Genomic DNA, 16,374 nt, shown 5'->3' with positions numbered 1-16,374 from the left:
GAATATTTTTGAATTATTTTGAAGTTATCTTCCCACTTAAAGGAAATTGTTGGGAGGGTTAGATGAGAAAGTCGATACGGGTTTCGTGGCTGTACAATAAATATGAAAATACTGTCAGTAAAAAGTTAGCTTAGGTTTCTTATATTCCAAGAAACCGTTTGACACGTAGCCCCAGATGGAACAACTTGTCTTACACTTAAAGATTAAAGCTGTGATAGTAGGGGAATAAAGAATTTGTGTTTTTGTTCTTGTTGGTTTAAAAAGAACCAGTGTTTAGGATTTGGCGGCTTCTAGTGGTGAGGTTGCAGATTGCAACCAACTGCAACCTGACTGTACGAGAACTACGGTGGCCGACGCAAAAAAAACAACAAAAAAAAACGTGACAAGCCGTATCTAGAGCCAGTGTTTGGTTTGTCCGTTCTGGGCTACCGTAGAAACGTGACGGTGCAACATAGTGGACTCCGTGAGGAGGACCCGCTCTGTAGATATATAAACGTCTCATTCTGGGACATTTATATATTACATTTCTACCAATAGATCCCTATAGATGCTACACACTGGCCCTTTAAAATGATCCAAATTTAAAGTTTTCTTTCAACACGTTTTTTTTTTAATCTAATGAATTTCATTCAAATGAATTTGATAAAGTGGCGCGAACAAAAGTTTCACCCCACAGTGAAGGCAAAGTAAGTTAAAGGAGCTTCTGACCGCTGGTGGCATTCTGGAACAACGTTTTCATGAGCGGGTTCCTGTTTCGTTTGAACGGCACAACAGGTACAAGCTTTCACACTATTTCACTGAAGAACAGACGAAGAACCAAGAAAAGCAGCAATGAGCCAAAACACAATGCAAAGAGGAAGGCTGATCGCGAGTAAAGGAGGATGCAAACAATGCAGGATTCTAAATATATAAAAGAAAAAAAAACAACCTCAAAGACACACACAACGGGTTTTGGCGAGTAACACTTAATGTAAATAGTAACTTTGTTTACAAAATGTCCGCAGGGCAACTTTCCTTCTTTTTTTTTTTTTTAGAAAAAAAACTAGAATTTGCATGTAGGATTAACCGTCTTCAAAGACCCTTTAGCCATTGCCAGATATCCACTTAAAAACACAGCTCATCTCAAACCGTGTGCCTAGAGAAGAGACCTGGATGTGCAGAACAAGAGGACGATGAAGATGCAGAAGCACGGTAGTCGCGTCACCGCGTTGGCCTCTAAAGCACGTTTTTAACACCATCTCCCAAAGAGCTCGTTGTTAATTGGTGGCGAGCGCCTGTAATTTGTTTTCTCCATGTGGCAATTATTGTCTAACCACTGCTATCTATTCTATAGAGGAAGTGAGCTTCAGAACAGAGACCAGGAGAGAGAGAGAGGGGGATTTTTCAACCACCTGGTTGACGCCGCAGCTCGTCGTCTTATGACTAAACTGAGTTCCAGCCCCTTTATGACAACATTAGTACGCTCGTGAATGAATGAGAAAACATGACGTTTAAATCATGTCTCCCGTGTCGTCCGGTCCCTGACAAATACCTGCTTTGAAGGTGAGCTCGTCCTGCTCCTGGCCTTCATAATCGTAGAGAGCTCGGACGCGCACGGCTTTCCCAGTGCTGGAATCTTCTTCGAAAGAATTGCCGTTCCCGCCGTTTTCGTTGCCGGAGTGCGTCGCCGGCTGCTCGTCGTCGGACCACTCGGTCGAGTAAGCTTGGTTTTTTTCATAGCTGCTCACGCTGGAGAATGGAGGAGATGCAGGGTGAGAAAATAATAAATATAAAAGTATTAAAAAAGTCTTTCCAATTGTCAAACAAAAGGTCCAAACCGACACATATCGCATGTGCAGCTTATTCCTCTGTGCAGCAGATTCAAACGGTTAAAAAAAATTAATTAAAAACACATTAACGGTCGCTCCGTTGCACCGCGAGATGTTTTCCTTCTTTATGATGAACACGGGTACTGTAGTTTATTTTGAATTGTTCCCACGTACGCCATCCTGCTGCTGCTGTAAATACTCACCAACATCCAAAACAGTCTCCAACAAATACACAATCTAATCCTGTTTGAGCAACATTAACGAAAAAAAAAAAAACGACAGCCGGTCTGTTTCAGGAAATGACAGCATTAGCATTTTAATGATGACATAATGTATGAGCGAGCTTTGCACTGTGCTTGTAAACAGTAGGTTACTAACCTGCTACGGTCACCAGGTGGAGCCACATGGTCGGTGCTCGGAGTGGGTGGGGCTCCGTCTGGTTTCTTCTTCTTTGGGGGAGCAGCGGCCTGGTCTGGGTTGTATTCCTGTTAGATTAGAGTGAAACGCATGAAAGAGGAAATACAGAAGGGCGGCGTAAATAAAGAAGAGAGGCGTCTACCGTTTGCGTATCGGAGGTTTAGCGTCGTACCTCAAAAGCGGGCCAGTTCATATGCATCCCGGGGCCGTGGTTGTTGCTGAACCACTTCAGATCCTCTTGTGTGTTTGACGACAGGATGGTGCGCTCCAGTTCTCTGTATATTGTGGAATAGCTGAGGAGAGGAGGAAAATGGAACAAATGGTGAGGCAGAAAAAAAGTGCCAGCAGAGAACCGGGGGGGGGGGGGGGGGGGGGGCGCGCCTGCTGCCAACTTGGCGACGGAACCCACAATGTAGTTCAAATTCTGGGTTGAGCGAGATCCAACATTAGGTCATGACAGGACTGAAGTGTCTCCCTGAGTTTCCTGCTGAAGCCCTCAGCAGCTGAAGCATTTGGCCTGAATGATCCTGATAAATCTTTTATGAGGATATTATTGTTTGTATTGCTACAGTTTCTCCAAATCTCTGCAATGTGTAAGAGATTAAAGCCGTGTAGCTTTATTACCTATTTTACATGATGACGCCTCTCTTGGTTTTACACATTAATGCAAGAAGAAAATATTGATCTGCATACAGACTCTGGTCAAATTAGGCACAAACGTGACCCAAGTGTTTTTTTCCTTTCCAAAAGATGGAGCATTAAATAAATGGATGTTGGATTGAATCACTCAGCACATTTTTGAAACCAGAATGTTTTATTTTCATAACTAGATTTTGGAAAGATGTGTGTGTAAGATAATGTCATCTGCCAGTGGAACAAATGCCTCTTCTAATTGTGAATTGTTTAATTTAAATTCAAGCCAAAACAATATTGACTTGACTTTAGTTACGCTGTGGTGATGATGATCATACCAAATCCCCCCAAAATTACACACATACTGTACTGTACTGTACTTTAGTTCATCAAACTAAAGCAGCCGGTGTCTGAGTGTTAATGTGTGCTTTTTATCAGTCATTGCATTTGTAGCAAATACTAATCATACACAGAACATGTCTTAATAATCTAATTTTGTCTTCTTCTTCTGAGAAAACACCCAGTTGTGCAATAAAAAGCGAAAAATGTAAAATAATTATATATATATATATATATATATATATATATATATATATATATAAAAGAAACAAAGAAAGACAGAGAGAGAGCGAGAGAGAGACACACAGAGAGAGAGAGAGAGAGAGAGAGAGACACAGAGAGAGAGAGAGAGAGAGATATTCAGGGACTAATAAAATAGAAACTACATAAAATGATAATGCATATCACATTTTTTTGTAGCGCACTATGAACCACAATAGCAGAGCTATCGCATGTTTTCTTCCCCAAAGAAGCAGCCGTTCAGAGCAACGCAGGTGAGGTCATGAGCGGTAAAGTGTGAATGACGTCAACAGTCGGGATGAACTACATCTGAACAGCAGGTTTGACGAAAGACCCTGAAAAGCACTTTACGCCGTTACACACAGGTTAAAAGACAACAACCCAGAATGTTGACACGCATTCGACTTCAATTCAAATTCAGTTTGGCAGAAACGTCATTGACTGGATAATCAATTAATTAGCGCCGTGAGCGTGACCGCTAATGAGAAACGCATGCCTGGTTGAGGAGTGTGTTGAGATTAATCAATTCGAAGCGAACGGTGCTGAATGTGACAAAACAAATCAAACTAATCCGTTAGAAAAATGTGTTTGCAATGTGATCACTTCTGATTAAAAGTCAAAAGGTACGGTAGGCCATCGTGCTCACAGAGTTCTTTGCCCACGTTGCATGCATAACTGTGAACCAACTGAATTTACATCTGATGGAGGGGGAATAACACACTGCAGGGAATTGATGCTGCAGCAAGAACTAAATCACATGTCGGAGAAAACACAGTCCGCGATCTGAAAACTGCGGCTCTATAGAACACTTGAGTAAAGCGGTGTCCCTTCGCCCCGGCTAACCTTTGGTTCTCGGTGAGGTTGAGATGGCGTTTGATGTCCAGCAAGGCCTCCTTGAGGAAGGTCAGCCTCCTGACTTCATGCTGCTGGCACTGGTCAAACACCTGCTCCATGCACTCCATGTACTGCGGGGTGCACTTATTCAGCTCCTCCAGAGACTTCTCGTACTTCTCTTTAGCCTGAGACAGAAAACGGGAAAAAAAACACACTCGGTGGAAAAAGAAGCCGGCGACTCATCTTCAAAAAGGGTTTATCGTGGCGCCGTGACAACGCCGTACAACTAAGTATCTGTTCCTATAAGCGAAACACGATTGCCTGCACACGTGCATCACACATCCGTCACAACACACACAAGACTTTTCTGTCTTCCCTCCTCGTTTCTCACCTTCTGCACATCCTGTTTGCACTTGTCCACTTTCTCGTGGAGCTTCTTCTGCTGGTCTGCTGTGACGGAGGCCTCGGTCTTGCCGTTGGCCTCGCGGGCCGCGGCCAGCTTCTCCTCCTTGCAGGCCATGTGATACGTCTTCTTCGCCGCCTCCATCTGTTTGTCCAAACACAGCGGGCATTATGTCTCACGTACATTATCCAATGTGACCGAAGGAAGTCACATCAACTCATCTCAAAAGTGGGCCTGACCGTGCCCAGACACGATAACGGATCTTAATGTGATCAGCATCTGCAACTGCATAGATGTCCTTGTATCCCATGAAGAGACAAAAAAAAAAAACCCAGTCGGAGTCTAGGTTCAGTCAGGGTCTAATATGCTCTGAGTCCTCTCATATCGTACAGGTCCAGGCCTAAAGCAACGGACCCAAACAACCTCAAACACAGAGTTCAATCAAATGGTTTTAGACGGTGAAGCTTGTTCAAACGCAGCTCTCAGAGCTGTGAATGTGGACAACGTGCCAGTGGAACCACCGAGGGAGCAGCCGCACAACTTTGTCACGGAGAAACTCAAGGATTGGCCTCAACGGGGCCTCCGCTCAGACGCAGCTTTGAACCCACAGACGCTCAAAAAAGTGAGCCAAGACAGCCAAATTGTGTGGTTTGACACTGAAAAAGGTTCAGTGGACACATTTACCATCAGCGCCGATTGGACATCCACATAAAATGTCAAGAAAATAACATTTAGTCCACTTAAGGGCAGTGGAAACACAGTCGCGTTTGCGTCCACCTGATGCATGTAAGTCCAACACTCACTCGTTAAACTCCTGAGGGAAACATCCGTCTCTTTAGCAGCTATTCCACTGTGTTCACCAGCTAGTCTCCAACGGAGTCTGTCAGCAGTTTGGTGCCGAGCTGGTTTCATTAGAGCTTTGTTTTTTCCGCTGACAGCAGCTGCCTGCTGTGGCAGAAAATTACAACTATGAGAGCGGCGAGATGGGAACCCAACAGTTAAATTTGTGGGCCTGGCACTTAAAATCAATGACCAAAAAAAAAACAAAAAAACCCCAAAATGAATCAAAAGTGAATGAATGTTGGTGTGACACAGCTGGACACAGAACAACATCACAAGCACAGGATATATTCATTAACAAATATTAAATGAATGACTTGTTCTGTCACACCAAAGACAAAGACGCTGAGTCACATGCATTCGTCTCCGCCCCCCCTCACCTCCTTCAGCTTTTTGGCCCACGGTTTCTGAGCCTTCTTGAAGCCTTCGTCCGCCTCCTTGGCCTCTTTGAAGCCTCCGATCATTTGCTTGTGATAGGCTTCCTTCTGCCAGTTCTTCACTTTCTCCACGTCCTCGTTCATCAGGTTGTTCTTCACATCTTGGTGCAGCTCACTCACCTTCTCAGCCTCGGTCATCACAGCCAGCCAGGCTCTCTCCACGGAGCCGTACTGCGGGCCTGAAATGATTCATTCCAGATCAAATATTTAGCGCAATAACAAATATTAGCAGAGAGCAAACTGTGTCAACGGAGCTTTGGCAAATGGAAAGACAGCGTGAAGTCCATTCATTTGTCGAGCTATTTGTTTTATTGACCCCCCCCCCCCCATCCCGGTATGCTGACCTTTCTCAATGAGCTGTCTCCATCTCTTGGACCACGCGGTTAGCTGGTCGCCGTACGCTTTCTCTATCTTGGCGCGCTCCTGCAGGCAGCCCATGAGGTCATTGCAGAGCCGATGGCCGTCATCGACTCTCTTGACAGCACGTTTGTAGTTCCCCACCTGAGAACAACGGGAGCAAATAGGTTACAAGGAGCAGAGGGCAAATCAATTAGAACATGATGTCCACATCAAAATATACAAAAAAAGTGATGATTTTTATATATATATATATATATATATACATGATTTTAGATGGCAATGCAGTAACAGAGTCGATTTGTATTTGATCAGCGCTGTCTGACAGTCTGATCAGTGATTGGCAGCAGCGTGAGAGGCTCCTCGGCTCCGATTGGTTGCTGTTCTTCGGGTGCAGCGGAATCTTACGAATGTCATTGGGAGACCTTAAAGGAGGCGGGAGGAACCTGATAATTCCACAGATTATCCGTCTCATGTTCGACTGTCAGGATGTAGTGGCAGTTTGAGCAAATGGGACAAAATGTGAATTTAAATGACCAAATTAGCAGCTTTAAGAACACTGTTTATTTAGTTTTATGAATATGATTTATGTGTGTACAGTATGACAGTAGAGTCATGTGTTGGTATTAAATGTAGTAGTTATAGGAAAATACCTCAAACAAGCTAATAGGTGATTGTGTCCTATATGAATATATATTATTTTGCTGTAGAGTTATGAATGGTTCCTCACATGCAATACAGAGGCATTCACTTTACTTGTATTTGTTGTGCACTGGCTGAGTTACGTGTGTGTGTGTGTGTGTGTGTGTGTGTGTGTGTGTCTCGTCCCATTTCACCAGCACTGTTTGATATTTTGAAGCACATCTCATCATTTGCTTTTTTGTCATCCCACTCAGTGAAACACGCCAGTATTCAGTCACCGTCTGCCAAAAAATGATTTTACTGCCTTTTGCTTTCAGATGTCGCCACCTTAAGCGATACCGCCTTAAAAAGTGCAGTGCCAGGCCACGTGGCTCCGCCTCCTCAGCGCCTGCAGGGGGCGTGAGCTCATGGTGCATGATGAAGGGAGCGAGGAGGGGGGGAGGAGGAGGAGGAGGATGCTCGTGCCTGTGCATGTGTAGTTATGCAATGACATGGGCTTGTGTCTGTGTGTGAACGCGTGTGAGCGCTTTAATCCTCTTGAGTGGTGTAATGCAGGAACACAGATTGTCAGCGGTAGACGTCCGACGCGGAGGCAGAAGAAAATACACAGAAACCACAGAGCCGCGTGCGTTTGTGCTGCAAACGCATACAGTCATGCACATGCATCATCGAACGCATTATTAACTCGCGGAGAGGGCTGTCTGCAGCGCTGCACTGCGATTGGTCCCGACACGAGCATGCACGTGCAGCTTTCTACCGTTTGAGACGAGAGCGCTGCAGTGAGACAGGTGTGCGACAGTATACGAGCTTTGGCCTGCGTGACAGATTGCAGAGTCACACCAACAACAACAACAACAACAACAACAACACGCAGGTGGACTCGTTCTCCACATGAACACACACTTTAGCTCTCGTTGTTGTGCAGTGTGGTGATTATATTGGGGATATATATTGGGTTTGATTAGTGCTTCACTGCCCAGCTGTGTCAAATATCAACAGTCAACATGACAAAACCTGAGGATAAAGGTTGTTTTTTTTTCTTCTTTCTTCTGGCATTGATAAAGCGTGAGCTGACCCGGGCCGTGTTGCTAGTACACTGAGGCTACAGGCAGGTGCATGTGGTGAAAGGCCGCCTCAGAGCGACTGATGACTGAGGCTCTTTGTCTTCGTCTCTGTGGGTAAGAGCCATGATACAAAGAAGACTCTGTGCTGAGGGAATTCATTAACGCTACTTTGGTGCGGGTAAAAAAAAAAAAAGTAGACACACACACACACACACACACACACACACACACACACACACACACACACACACACACACAGAGAGAGACCGCATCTCAGCACAAGAAGTGAGGATGGATTGAACTCGTATGATGATTATATTCGTAGTGTTGTGTTTATTCATTTGCGGCGATGTAACCTGTGATGACACAATTTAAAACAAATATGAAATACAATATATACTGACTAAATAACTGCAGTATTCTCTTAAATAAGAACGATAAGACGATAAGAAGTGTCTGTTGTAGTTGTGTCCAAATAGTTAAAGTATTTGACGGAAGTCCATTTATACCAAGAAAATAATGGTGATTGCATTGGTTTCATTTTCTTTTATACAAGTAATGAAATCAGTTTTTCATAGCTTGTCTTTAGATAAACAAAAAGGAAATAAAAAATATATATAAATAAGCCAAAGTCTAACCCTGACCCAGTGTATTTTAATGTGTCGCTCGTACTTTTGACGTACTATGAGCTTATCTTTCCAAACTTTTATGCATTTACCAAATACGAAAACTCATTCAATTACTTCAAAAAGTACATGTGCTTAGATTTCAAAGTGACAATAATGCAATGAGTATCTTTCATAAAAATATTTTTAGCTGCAGTTCTGCTTAATGAGATTAATGAGGAATTCTTAAATCAGGTCACTTTGAAGAAGCCCTCAATTTAATATTTTGATATTTTTGGAAATACCCGTCCCAATGGTAGGATGAGAAGATTGATGCAACTCTGATATCTGTCTGTTGAATATGAAGCTGCTTAATGTAGATAAAAGTGTTAAAAACAAGGCAGATTCTCTCTAATTTTCCTGTAAAACCTTGTTGACACAAATCTCGTTTTTCGGGCTTTAGAAGCCACACAAAATACAAGACAAAGAGGCGGGGATGGGCTTGAGGGTTGCGGGTTGAAAACCCTTCATAAAACACGCGCGGCGGTTTGGGCCTTTACCTCCCAGAAGCTGTCCATGGTGTCGTCAGCAACTGCGCATTCATCGTAGGAGCCAGACATTTTCCTGGATGTGGCAAAGCACTCTAATGACTAAACCTGTCCTCTGCAGCCGAGCTGGGTTCCTCATGCACTGAAAGACACGAAAGAGAAAGACAAAAAACAATAATGTGACATTATATTACACGAGTACAGGAAGCAAAGAAGTGCAGGCGATGCGGATGAGGAGCAGCGATGGAGGAACCCTTTCATGGCAACGAGAGGAAACCTTCCAAGTGTGATGGTTTCTATTTGAGACATTTATAATAATGAGATAAAAATAGTCTCTCCCCCCCCCGCCATTACATCCAGCGCGGTGCCCTGAGGAACGAGAGGTGGGGGTGGGGAGGTGGGGGGGGGGCATCTTATACTGGCGTGTCCTAGAAAAGATACCAGGGAGAGTGGAGCACCACGGCAGCTCTGACCCTCAATCCCTCCATAGTGCAACTCATTCTTCTGACACATTCCATCCGAGAGGAATCTGGAACACACGCGCGCACACACACACACACACACACACACACACACACACACGACACACACGACACACACGACACACACGACACATGCTACACTGTGTATAGCAGCCCAGCATGCACTTCAATGTAAACACAGAATTGTGTCATTGCCAGTTATATAGTGTCTTTTAAGCATTATTGTGCTTTGTCTCTCTGTTTATATTGCACTACTTTTGCTGCATCTATAAAAATCTTTATTTTATTTGTGGTATTTTTTTTTTTTTTAAGTAGCCCAGAAAATAGACAAAAATGTCCTCCTAAATTTAAAATTTTCCTGATTAATTTTAATAAAATTAAAAAGAATTGTGTAACCCCAGAATAGAATAGAAACAAATAGAAGCTGAGCCCACCTATAGATGTCCTTTAACCACCTATCGCTCCGTAAACCCGACAGAATACAGCTCCCCGGGATTTCCTCCGGCGTTAAAGGTGATTAATATTTGTTTGTTTGACGTCTGGTCGATATCTTACCGCCGCGGTTAAAACAGTAGCGAGCGCCGAGGCGCTTTATCCGTATTGAACTCTTTTTGAAGCCTAATCCATTTCGCTCACATGACTAATGGCTTCCCCTCGACAGAGAGCTCTTCATCGCACTGAAGCAGCCGACAGACGCTCTGCTCTGACGCCGTTTCAAGCGGAACATCGTCATCGCCTACTTCTGCACACGGCCCTGCGGTGTCAAACTTTTATCCTAGCTTTTAATTAAAAAACGATAACAAGTTTGGATAGGCGCCATGAAGAGCGCAGTGCAACAAGTGATTAATTCCGATGTGCGCGACGCAGATGCGGCGTTAGTTGAGCGTGCTGGATAGAGGTCAGTGATGAAGGATGACTCGTGGGCCATGTCAGAGCTGAGTCTGCACTCTGCAGTCTGCTGCAGCACGAGGAATATTTCCTTCAAATATGACCGGAGCCCTCCGTGCTTCTTCGTCGCTCATCTTCCTTCTGCAGTCGAGTGCATACTAATTCCTGCAACATCCTTCGTCGCTGGAATGAGTCATGAAAAATGACTCTCTGCGTTAGGCTCAATTTGCAGCGGGCCGACCTCACTTTCCTTACACACACACACACACACACACACACACACACACACACACACACACACACACACACACACACACACACAGTGTAACAACATAATTGTCCTTGTGAGAAAAATAGAAGTCCTTAAACTACAAGGTCAGCTGATGAAGGGAAAGCGTGTCTAGAAGCAGCTCCTGCAACGCACTGTGTGTTTTCACACGGGGGTCTACTACTCATCACAAACTGCTTTCGGCGGAGCGTTCACACCCGGCGTGATCGGATCCGGTTTCGGCCGCAGAACGGGCAATCTATTCCTCAATTCCTGCTCACTCTGTGTTTCTATGGAACAGGGACCGATGAAGGCGAGCCGGGCGTTATCAAAAAGGCCTGGGTTACTGTCGCCGGCCATCGCGCCGGTCCGTGTTGCTCCTAACAGTCGAGGCTTTCAGGGCATCTCAAGAAGGCACAACTCAAAATACCAAAGGACTGTTTGACAATTTGGCAATTTTGATGTTCGGTGTCTGAATCAGAGACAACTTCAGTTGCACTGGGATCAGCTGCAAATCCTTTTTTCTGAAAAGAAGAAGCCTGTTTGCTGTGTACTCTTCTATAATATACAAGTGTTGACACAGCAGGGAACTCTCTTTATAGAACATTTTACTGAAAATAGAGGAACACTGAAGGTTTTGCTCATCCAAAAAGATGAGCTAGAAACCCCTTAAACGCAACCTGTCCCAGTTTAAAAGGGAACAAAATCTGGAAACCAGATCCTCCAAGGCTCCCTTATTAAGTTATGGTATCTTGTTTGTTTAATCCGTAGCAATAAACGAAGAATGATATCGATCTTCCCATTGAATTTCCAGCAAGAAAGCAAATGCATTTAACCAAAATGTTAGACTCCCCTTTGAGGACGCTATTCTTCTGGCAGTTGGATATGGTGAGCATATGTTTTGTACCGTATGAAGTATGCATATGTGTAGCCCAAGGGACCAATAAAATGCTTATAATAAAACCCATTTGCAATATGCGAAGGTGAAGAATTGTCGCTGTAGGGACGGTGTGTAGGATTTGGTGGCGACCAACTAAAGTTCTCTTCACTCACTGCTTCCTTCCTAAGATGAGAGCAGCCAAGTGCAAAACTGTGGCGACGCCAGTTAGCCTTGCTCAGAGGCCAACGTCACCATAATACGAACTACGGTGGCCTTTAGGTAACGTAAAAAAAAAAGCAAAAGGCCCTCTCGAGGTTCTGGGTTTCTGTAAGAACACGGCGGTGCAGATATGACGGACTCAATCTAAAGAAACGAAAACGACAACAACTCATTCTTAGTTTTAGGGGATTATACTACTAATGAAAACATAGTTATGAATATCAAAGCATGTTGAATTTCTGCTAATAGATCATCCGAAAAGCTACACACTGGCTCTTTAAAAAAAACAAACTTGGTTTCCTCTTTTTTTAGGGACCTGCGTATAATCTGTTTGCATTTACTTAACATGAAAAATCCTCAAATTCCTCAAATCCGTATAGGTAAAAAAAACAACACTGAAGCTCATATGATACAAAAACTTGACTATGTGATGCAACCAGGCCTCCCGCAGCTAAGCGGCCCTAATCTCAGCCACAAACACACGCCATTGGTTCTGCTACCCGTCCGTCACTCGGCTCCTCCAATCAGCTTCTTCCATTCGCGAGTACAACACCTGCCGACATGAAAGCCAGTTAACCTCCGACACGATGCCAGAATCCCAGCTCATAACAAGAACCTGTGCATCCAGAGGCTTAGTCCAACCGACGCTCGCACACCTGGCGATGTCTAGAAAGCATTGGGATTAACGCGGTAACTCCCAGTCGGCGGTCCGCGCGTTTTCTTAATCTCAAAACTAGAGCGCGGTGAAAAGAAATAATTCCGCAGATGATACGAGAGGCGAGAAGAGGACGGATGAGAGCGGGAGGAGCTTTTGAGTTTTGTGCAAAGACGGTGTGGACATAGACGCCGTCGGTCTCAGACCACAATAGAGATCGTTGTGTGGTAAGGGTGGAGGGTAGGAGCGGTAAGCGTCGTGGAGAGGGGCTTACACTTATCACTATTGAGGTCAATCCACCTCAATGACTGCGAACACACCTCTGTAGTAAGTGGTGAGGAATCCACGATAAAGTCGGGAGTACCGATTCTAAATGTTACTCGGCTTTTTTGCTAAACTACTTCCATATAAGAGGGACGGAACAACGCGCGTAACGCAAAAGATACTGCAAACATAAGTAAACTCTAAAAGGAACAGCTGGTCCGTTCCTCCATTTGGATGCATCTTTCAGCTTGGAACCGTTATCCGCCCACTCACTGACCACGGCACTTGCTGCCGTCAAAAAAGCGATCCCATTTGTAATTGAAAGTCTTTCGGAGTCTGTTGCGACTGCAGAGGCGGTATTGTTGCCTGAGGCTGACAAAATACGACTAGTACTAACTTTTGCACGTTTCTAAGCGACTAAACACTCTTCTGCACGTTCACTCACCGCGGTTGGGTCCATCATTGAAAGAAAAACAGTCCAGAGATTTGAAATCAAACACAACTCCTTGAACAGACTCCTTGTAGATGTGCGAGTTTGTAGTCCAAATGTCCTTTTTACGGGCCGGTACTTTGATTGGTTAATGTGTTGCCAATTTTTTTATTTTTTTTTTTATTTCTGCAGCTTTGACCTCTGCGGCGAAGGGAACCCAGAGAGGACGATAAGTCCCGACCGACCCAGCATGTCTCAGAGGCTGAGGGATAATCCTGCAGTGTGCCACTTGAATAGCTTTAGAGGGGGGAGGGTGCTAGGTAGGAAGACGAGCGAAGAAGCGGATAGGACGAGTGAGACGCAACGTGGACAGGGGAATGTGGTGTTGAGATGAAACTGTTATCATGTCACTATGTATCCAGCAGCATAGCGGCACACACACACACACACACACACGTGTGCGGTGGTGCCGACACAAACAGCACTGCACGCTTGTGACTTCACAGAGTTCACGTTAAACACAATTCAACTAATACTACAAGTACCGACACAATGGACATTTTTTTTTTTTTTAAATCCTCCTGATCCGGGCGAAACGAACGTTTGTGACACAGTCAGGAGCTCCGGTGTTGACAAGGAACCACAACAAACATGTAAGCTTGTTACCGTAAGAAGATTTCAGAGAGATGAACTAACTTTACTCCAGCACATTAGCAAGCACTCGCTCTCTCTGCTGACTGATTGCACAACAGCACTTCAAACAGATTTGCTGTCTTTTTTCTCTTTAGCGCTGGAAGGTAATGACAGAAGCTGAATGTGGCATGTCAAACATTCGGAGTAGTGATCAATAAAAGCCTTCGGTTGATGTGTACAGTTGGGTTTCACGATGCATTCTGGTTGTCTGTGGATTCTGTTTGATAAGCGCAGCGTGTCCTCCTCCTCTACTGAGGACACACAAGGAGAAAGACAGAGGGAGGCCTTTCATTGAGATATGAGACGAGGAGAGGCTGACGGACGGAAACCGAGCGAGACAACGGGAGGAAGGGGGAGGGAGGAGGAGGAGATGAAGATTGAGATGGAGGCACGGGAGGGACGTGACAGGAGAGAGGTGAGGGAGATGAGAAAGGGGACGAAAGGCAGCAGGAGCTCGGGGACGAAGCCAGACCGTTCCCGGGTGGAAGAGAGAGAGAGAGAGAGAGAGAGAGAGAGAGACAGAGAGAGAGGGAGACAGACCAGCTGAACACATCAGGACAGAGATGTGATTCATCTCTCGGTGCAGCGCGGAATAAGCGGGCTGTTGGATGTTGCCAGGAGACGGAGCTGCCTGCGCAGACTTCACACGCGCCGCAACAGCCGCCGCGGCCGTCATTAAGCCGCGCCATGTGACCGGTGGGTTTAGACAGCAGCAAGAGCGCCGGTTGGCTGACGCAGCGTCAGCTGTTCAGCACCGCGGTCGACTCGATGCAACACACACACACACACACACACACAAGAGGGGAACTTCAGGCGTGCGAGTGCAGAATAGTGAGGTATACTGAAGATCAGAGACTCATTCAAAAAAAAAAAGCAGTAATCTGAGCTAGATAATAAAAAAATAAGAGCGCAGCCGAGACAGCGAGAGAGGGGAGGTGAAGGAAAGCAGTGAGGGTGGTCCTGTGATGTATTTATCAGCTGCACCTGTAGTGCCCGTGAGCCATAGAGCAGGAGAGCCAGATGTGGTCTGATGTGTTGATCCAAATAAGAGAGTCTGCAAACCGAATGTCCGGGGTAAAAACAACAACAACCCTCATCTTCTCTCTCTCCCCTCCATCAGCGTACAGACCTAGGCGACAGGGGGGGCAACACAGCTCTCAATCTGTTTCTAAGATCAGGCCCATCAGACATTTAACAGAATACGTCTTCATTATAAATGATATGATACATCATATTATTTAACGATACGATCTGGTTTAAAGAGGGCCGGTGGCCTGTGTGGGTCACCGACGGGATGACTCAGCCATCTGACTATGAACGCCTCCAGAGGTGCTCTGGGTGGCTGCACAAGAGGGAGTTTCTGCTTTGCTGTTCGTTCCTTGCGTTTCCCCTTTTTCCAATAAATAACGACGTTGTGTTACCGTGTGTGTGCGTTCCTGCTCAGCTCCCAGAACAACAGACCACACACACACACACCACACACACAATTCATCAGCACGGGGATGTAAATAACAACAACAACAACAAAAAGGACAGTAGGCGTGATTTCTGGAGGGAGATGTTCTCCATCCCCCGCATGGAGGTCAGAAGTCATGTCAGCTACAGGTCATATGGAGCTGGTAGGGATCATCTGACAGCCCATAAAACACGTGGTGCCGTGGTCCAATCTCCAACATCTGGGGTAATAAAAAGGACTACCAATGAAGGAATGGTACATGTTGCTAACCGAATGCAAACAAAGACGAGGTGGGTGCGCTTAATGCTTTGGAAAACTGCATTAAAACCCACTGACTGCGTGATACTACTGACACAAAGTGACAGAACTTGTGTCAGTTCTGGCCTTCCCTTAACCTCAGCGGTCTCTTTTTGCACAAGGAAAATGTTCCGACGGCAGTTATTACGCTCCTGTAAATGTAATTACCGCAATCACCTCTGGAAAAACACTGTAAATACAATCTTGAATTAGCAGCAAGAGGCTGTAAAACGCCTACCAAGAATTGAATTAGCGCCTCAGCGAGATATTCAATAATGACGTGATTCACCGTCTCTCTAACCTTGTTTACAGCTGTTATTGCAGACCTTAAACTTAAAGCACGACTCTATGACTGCACAGCTGTTTTCAGGTTTATTTGGAATAATTCAGATCATAGGAGAAGTTTGATTTTCAAAGCAGCCGTCAGAAGTAAACACCGGTGACAGGAGCGGAGAGGAGGTTGTCATAGGTTGTCCAGGGGTGTTAACGTTCTACTTTTAAGTCAAGATGAACTCAACCTGCATAGATCACACTCATAAAAATCTAATCATCTTTCTTCCTGTAAAATTAAATATGCTTAGATAAGCTGGTGCCAAACCAATTTCAACCTGCCTACTTTTAGTGCCGCAATCAAGTGAGAAGGATTTGATTTAAGTCCCTCCCGCTCAAATATTC

General features: G+C 45.0%; 1 protein-coding gene across 4 annotated transcripts in view; it reads right to left on the bottom strand.

Annotated features, from left to right (window-relative positions):
* The window catches only part of pacsin1a (protein kinase C and casein kinase substrate in neurons 1a), a 28,289-nt gene that overhangs the window by 2,386 nt on the left and 9,529 nt on the right, over window positions 1-16,374 (bottom strand). For 3 of the 4 annotated variants that reach the window (XM_068713991.1, XM_068713995.1, XM_068713992.1), the window contains 8 exons: window positions 9,180-9,309; window positions 6,296-6,452; window positions 5,895-6,130; window positions 4,663-4,818; window positions 4,281-4,456; window positions 2,398-2,518; window positions 2,187-2,293; window positions 1,532-1,728 (listed from right to left, as the gene is read on the bottom strand). In XM_068713991.1, the coding sequence (XP_068570092.1) occupies window positions 1,532-1,728; window positions 2,187-2,293; window positions 2,398-2,518; window positions 4,281-4,456; window positions 4,663-4,818; window positions 5,895-6,130; window positions 6,296-6,452; window positions 9,180-9,239 (1,210 nt within the window). In that variant the 5' untranslated portion in view covers window positions 9,240-9,309. Of the gene's footprint in view, window positions 1-1,531; window positions 1,729-2,186; window positions 2,294-2,397; window positions 2,519-4,280; window positions 4,457-4,662; window positions 4,819-5,894; window positions 6,131-6,295; window positions 6,453-9,179; window positions 9,310-13,268; window positions 14,381-16,374 lie in introns of those variants that run through there. The other variant, XM_068713994.1, reaches the window with a different exon arrangement.

This window comes from Cebidichthys violaceus, unplaced genomic scaffold (assembly GCF_023349555.1).
Source record: "Cebidichthys violaceus isolate CVI_PGR_0920_01 unplaced genomic scaffold, fCebVio1.0.p SCAF_196, whole genome shotgun sequence".
In the NCBI taxonomy this organism is placed as follows: Eukaryota; Metazoa; Chordata; class Actinopteri; order Perciformes; family Stichaeidae; genus Cebidichthys; species Cebidichthys violaceus.
The sequence above is the reverse complement of the archived record's forward strand: the minus strand, read 5'-3'. Positions and strand labels throughout refer to the sequence as shown.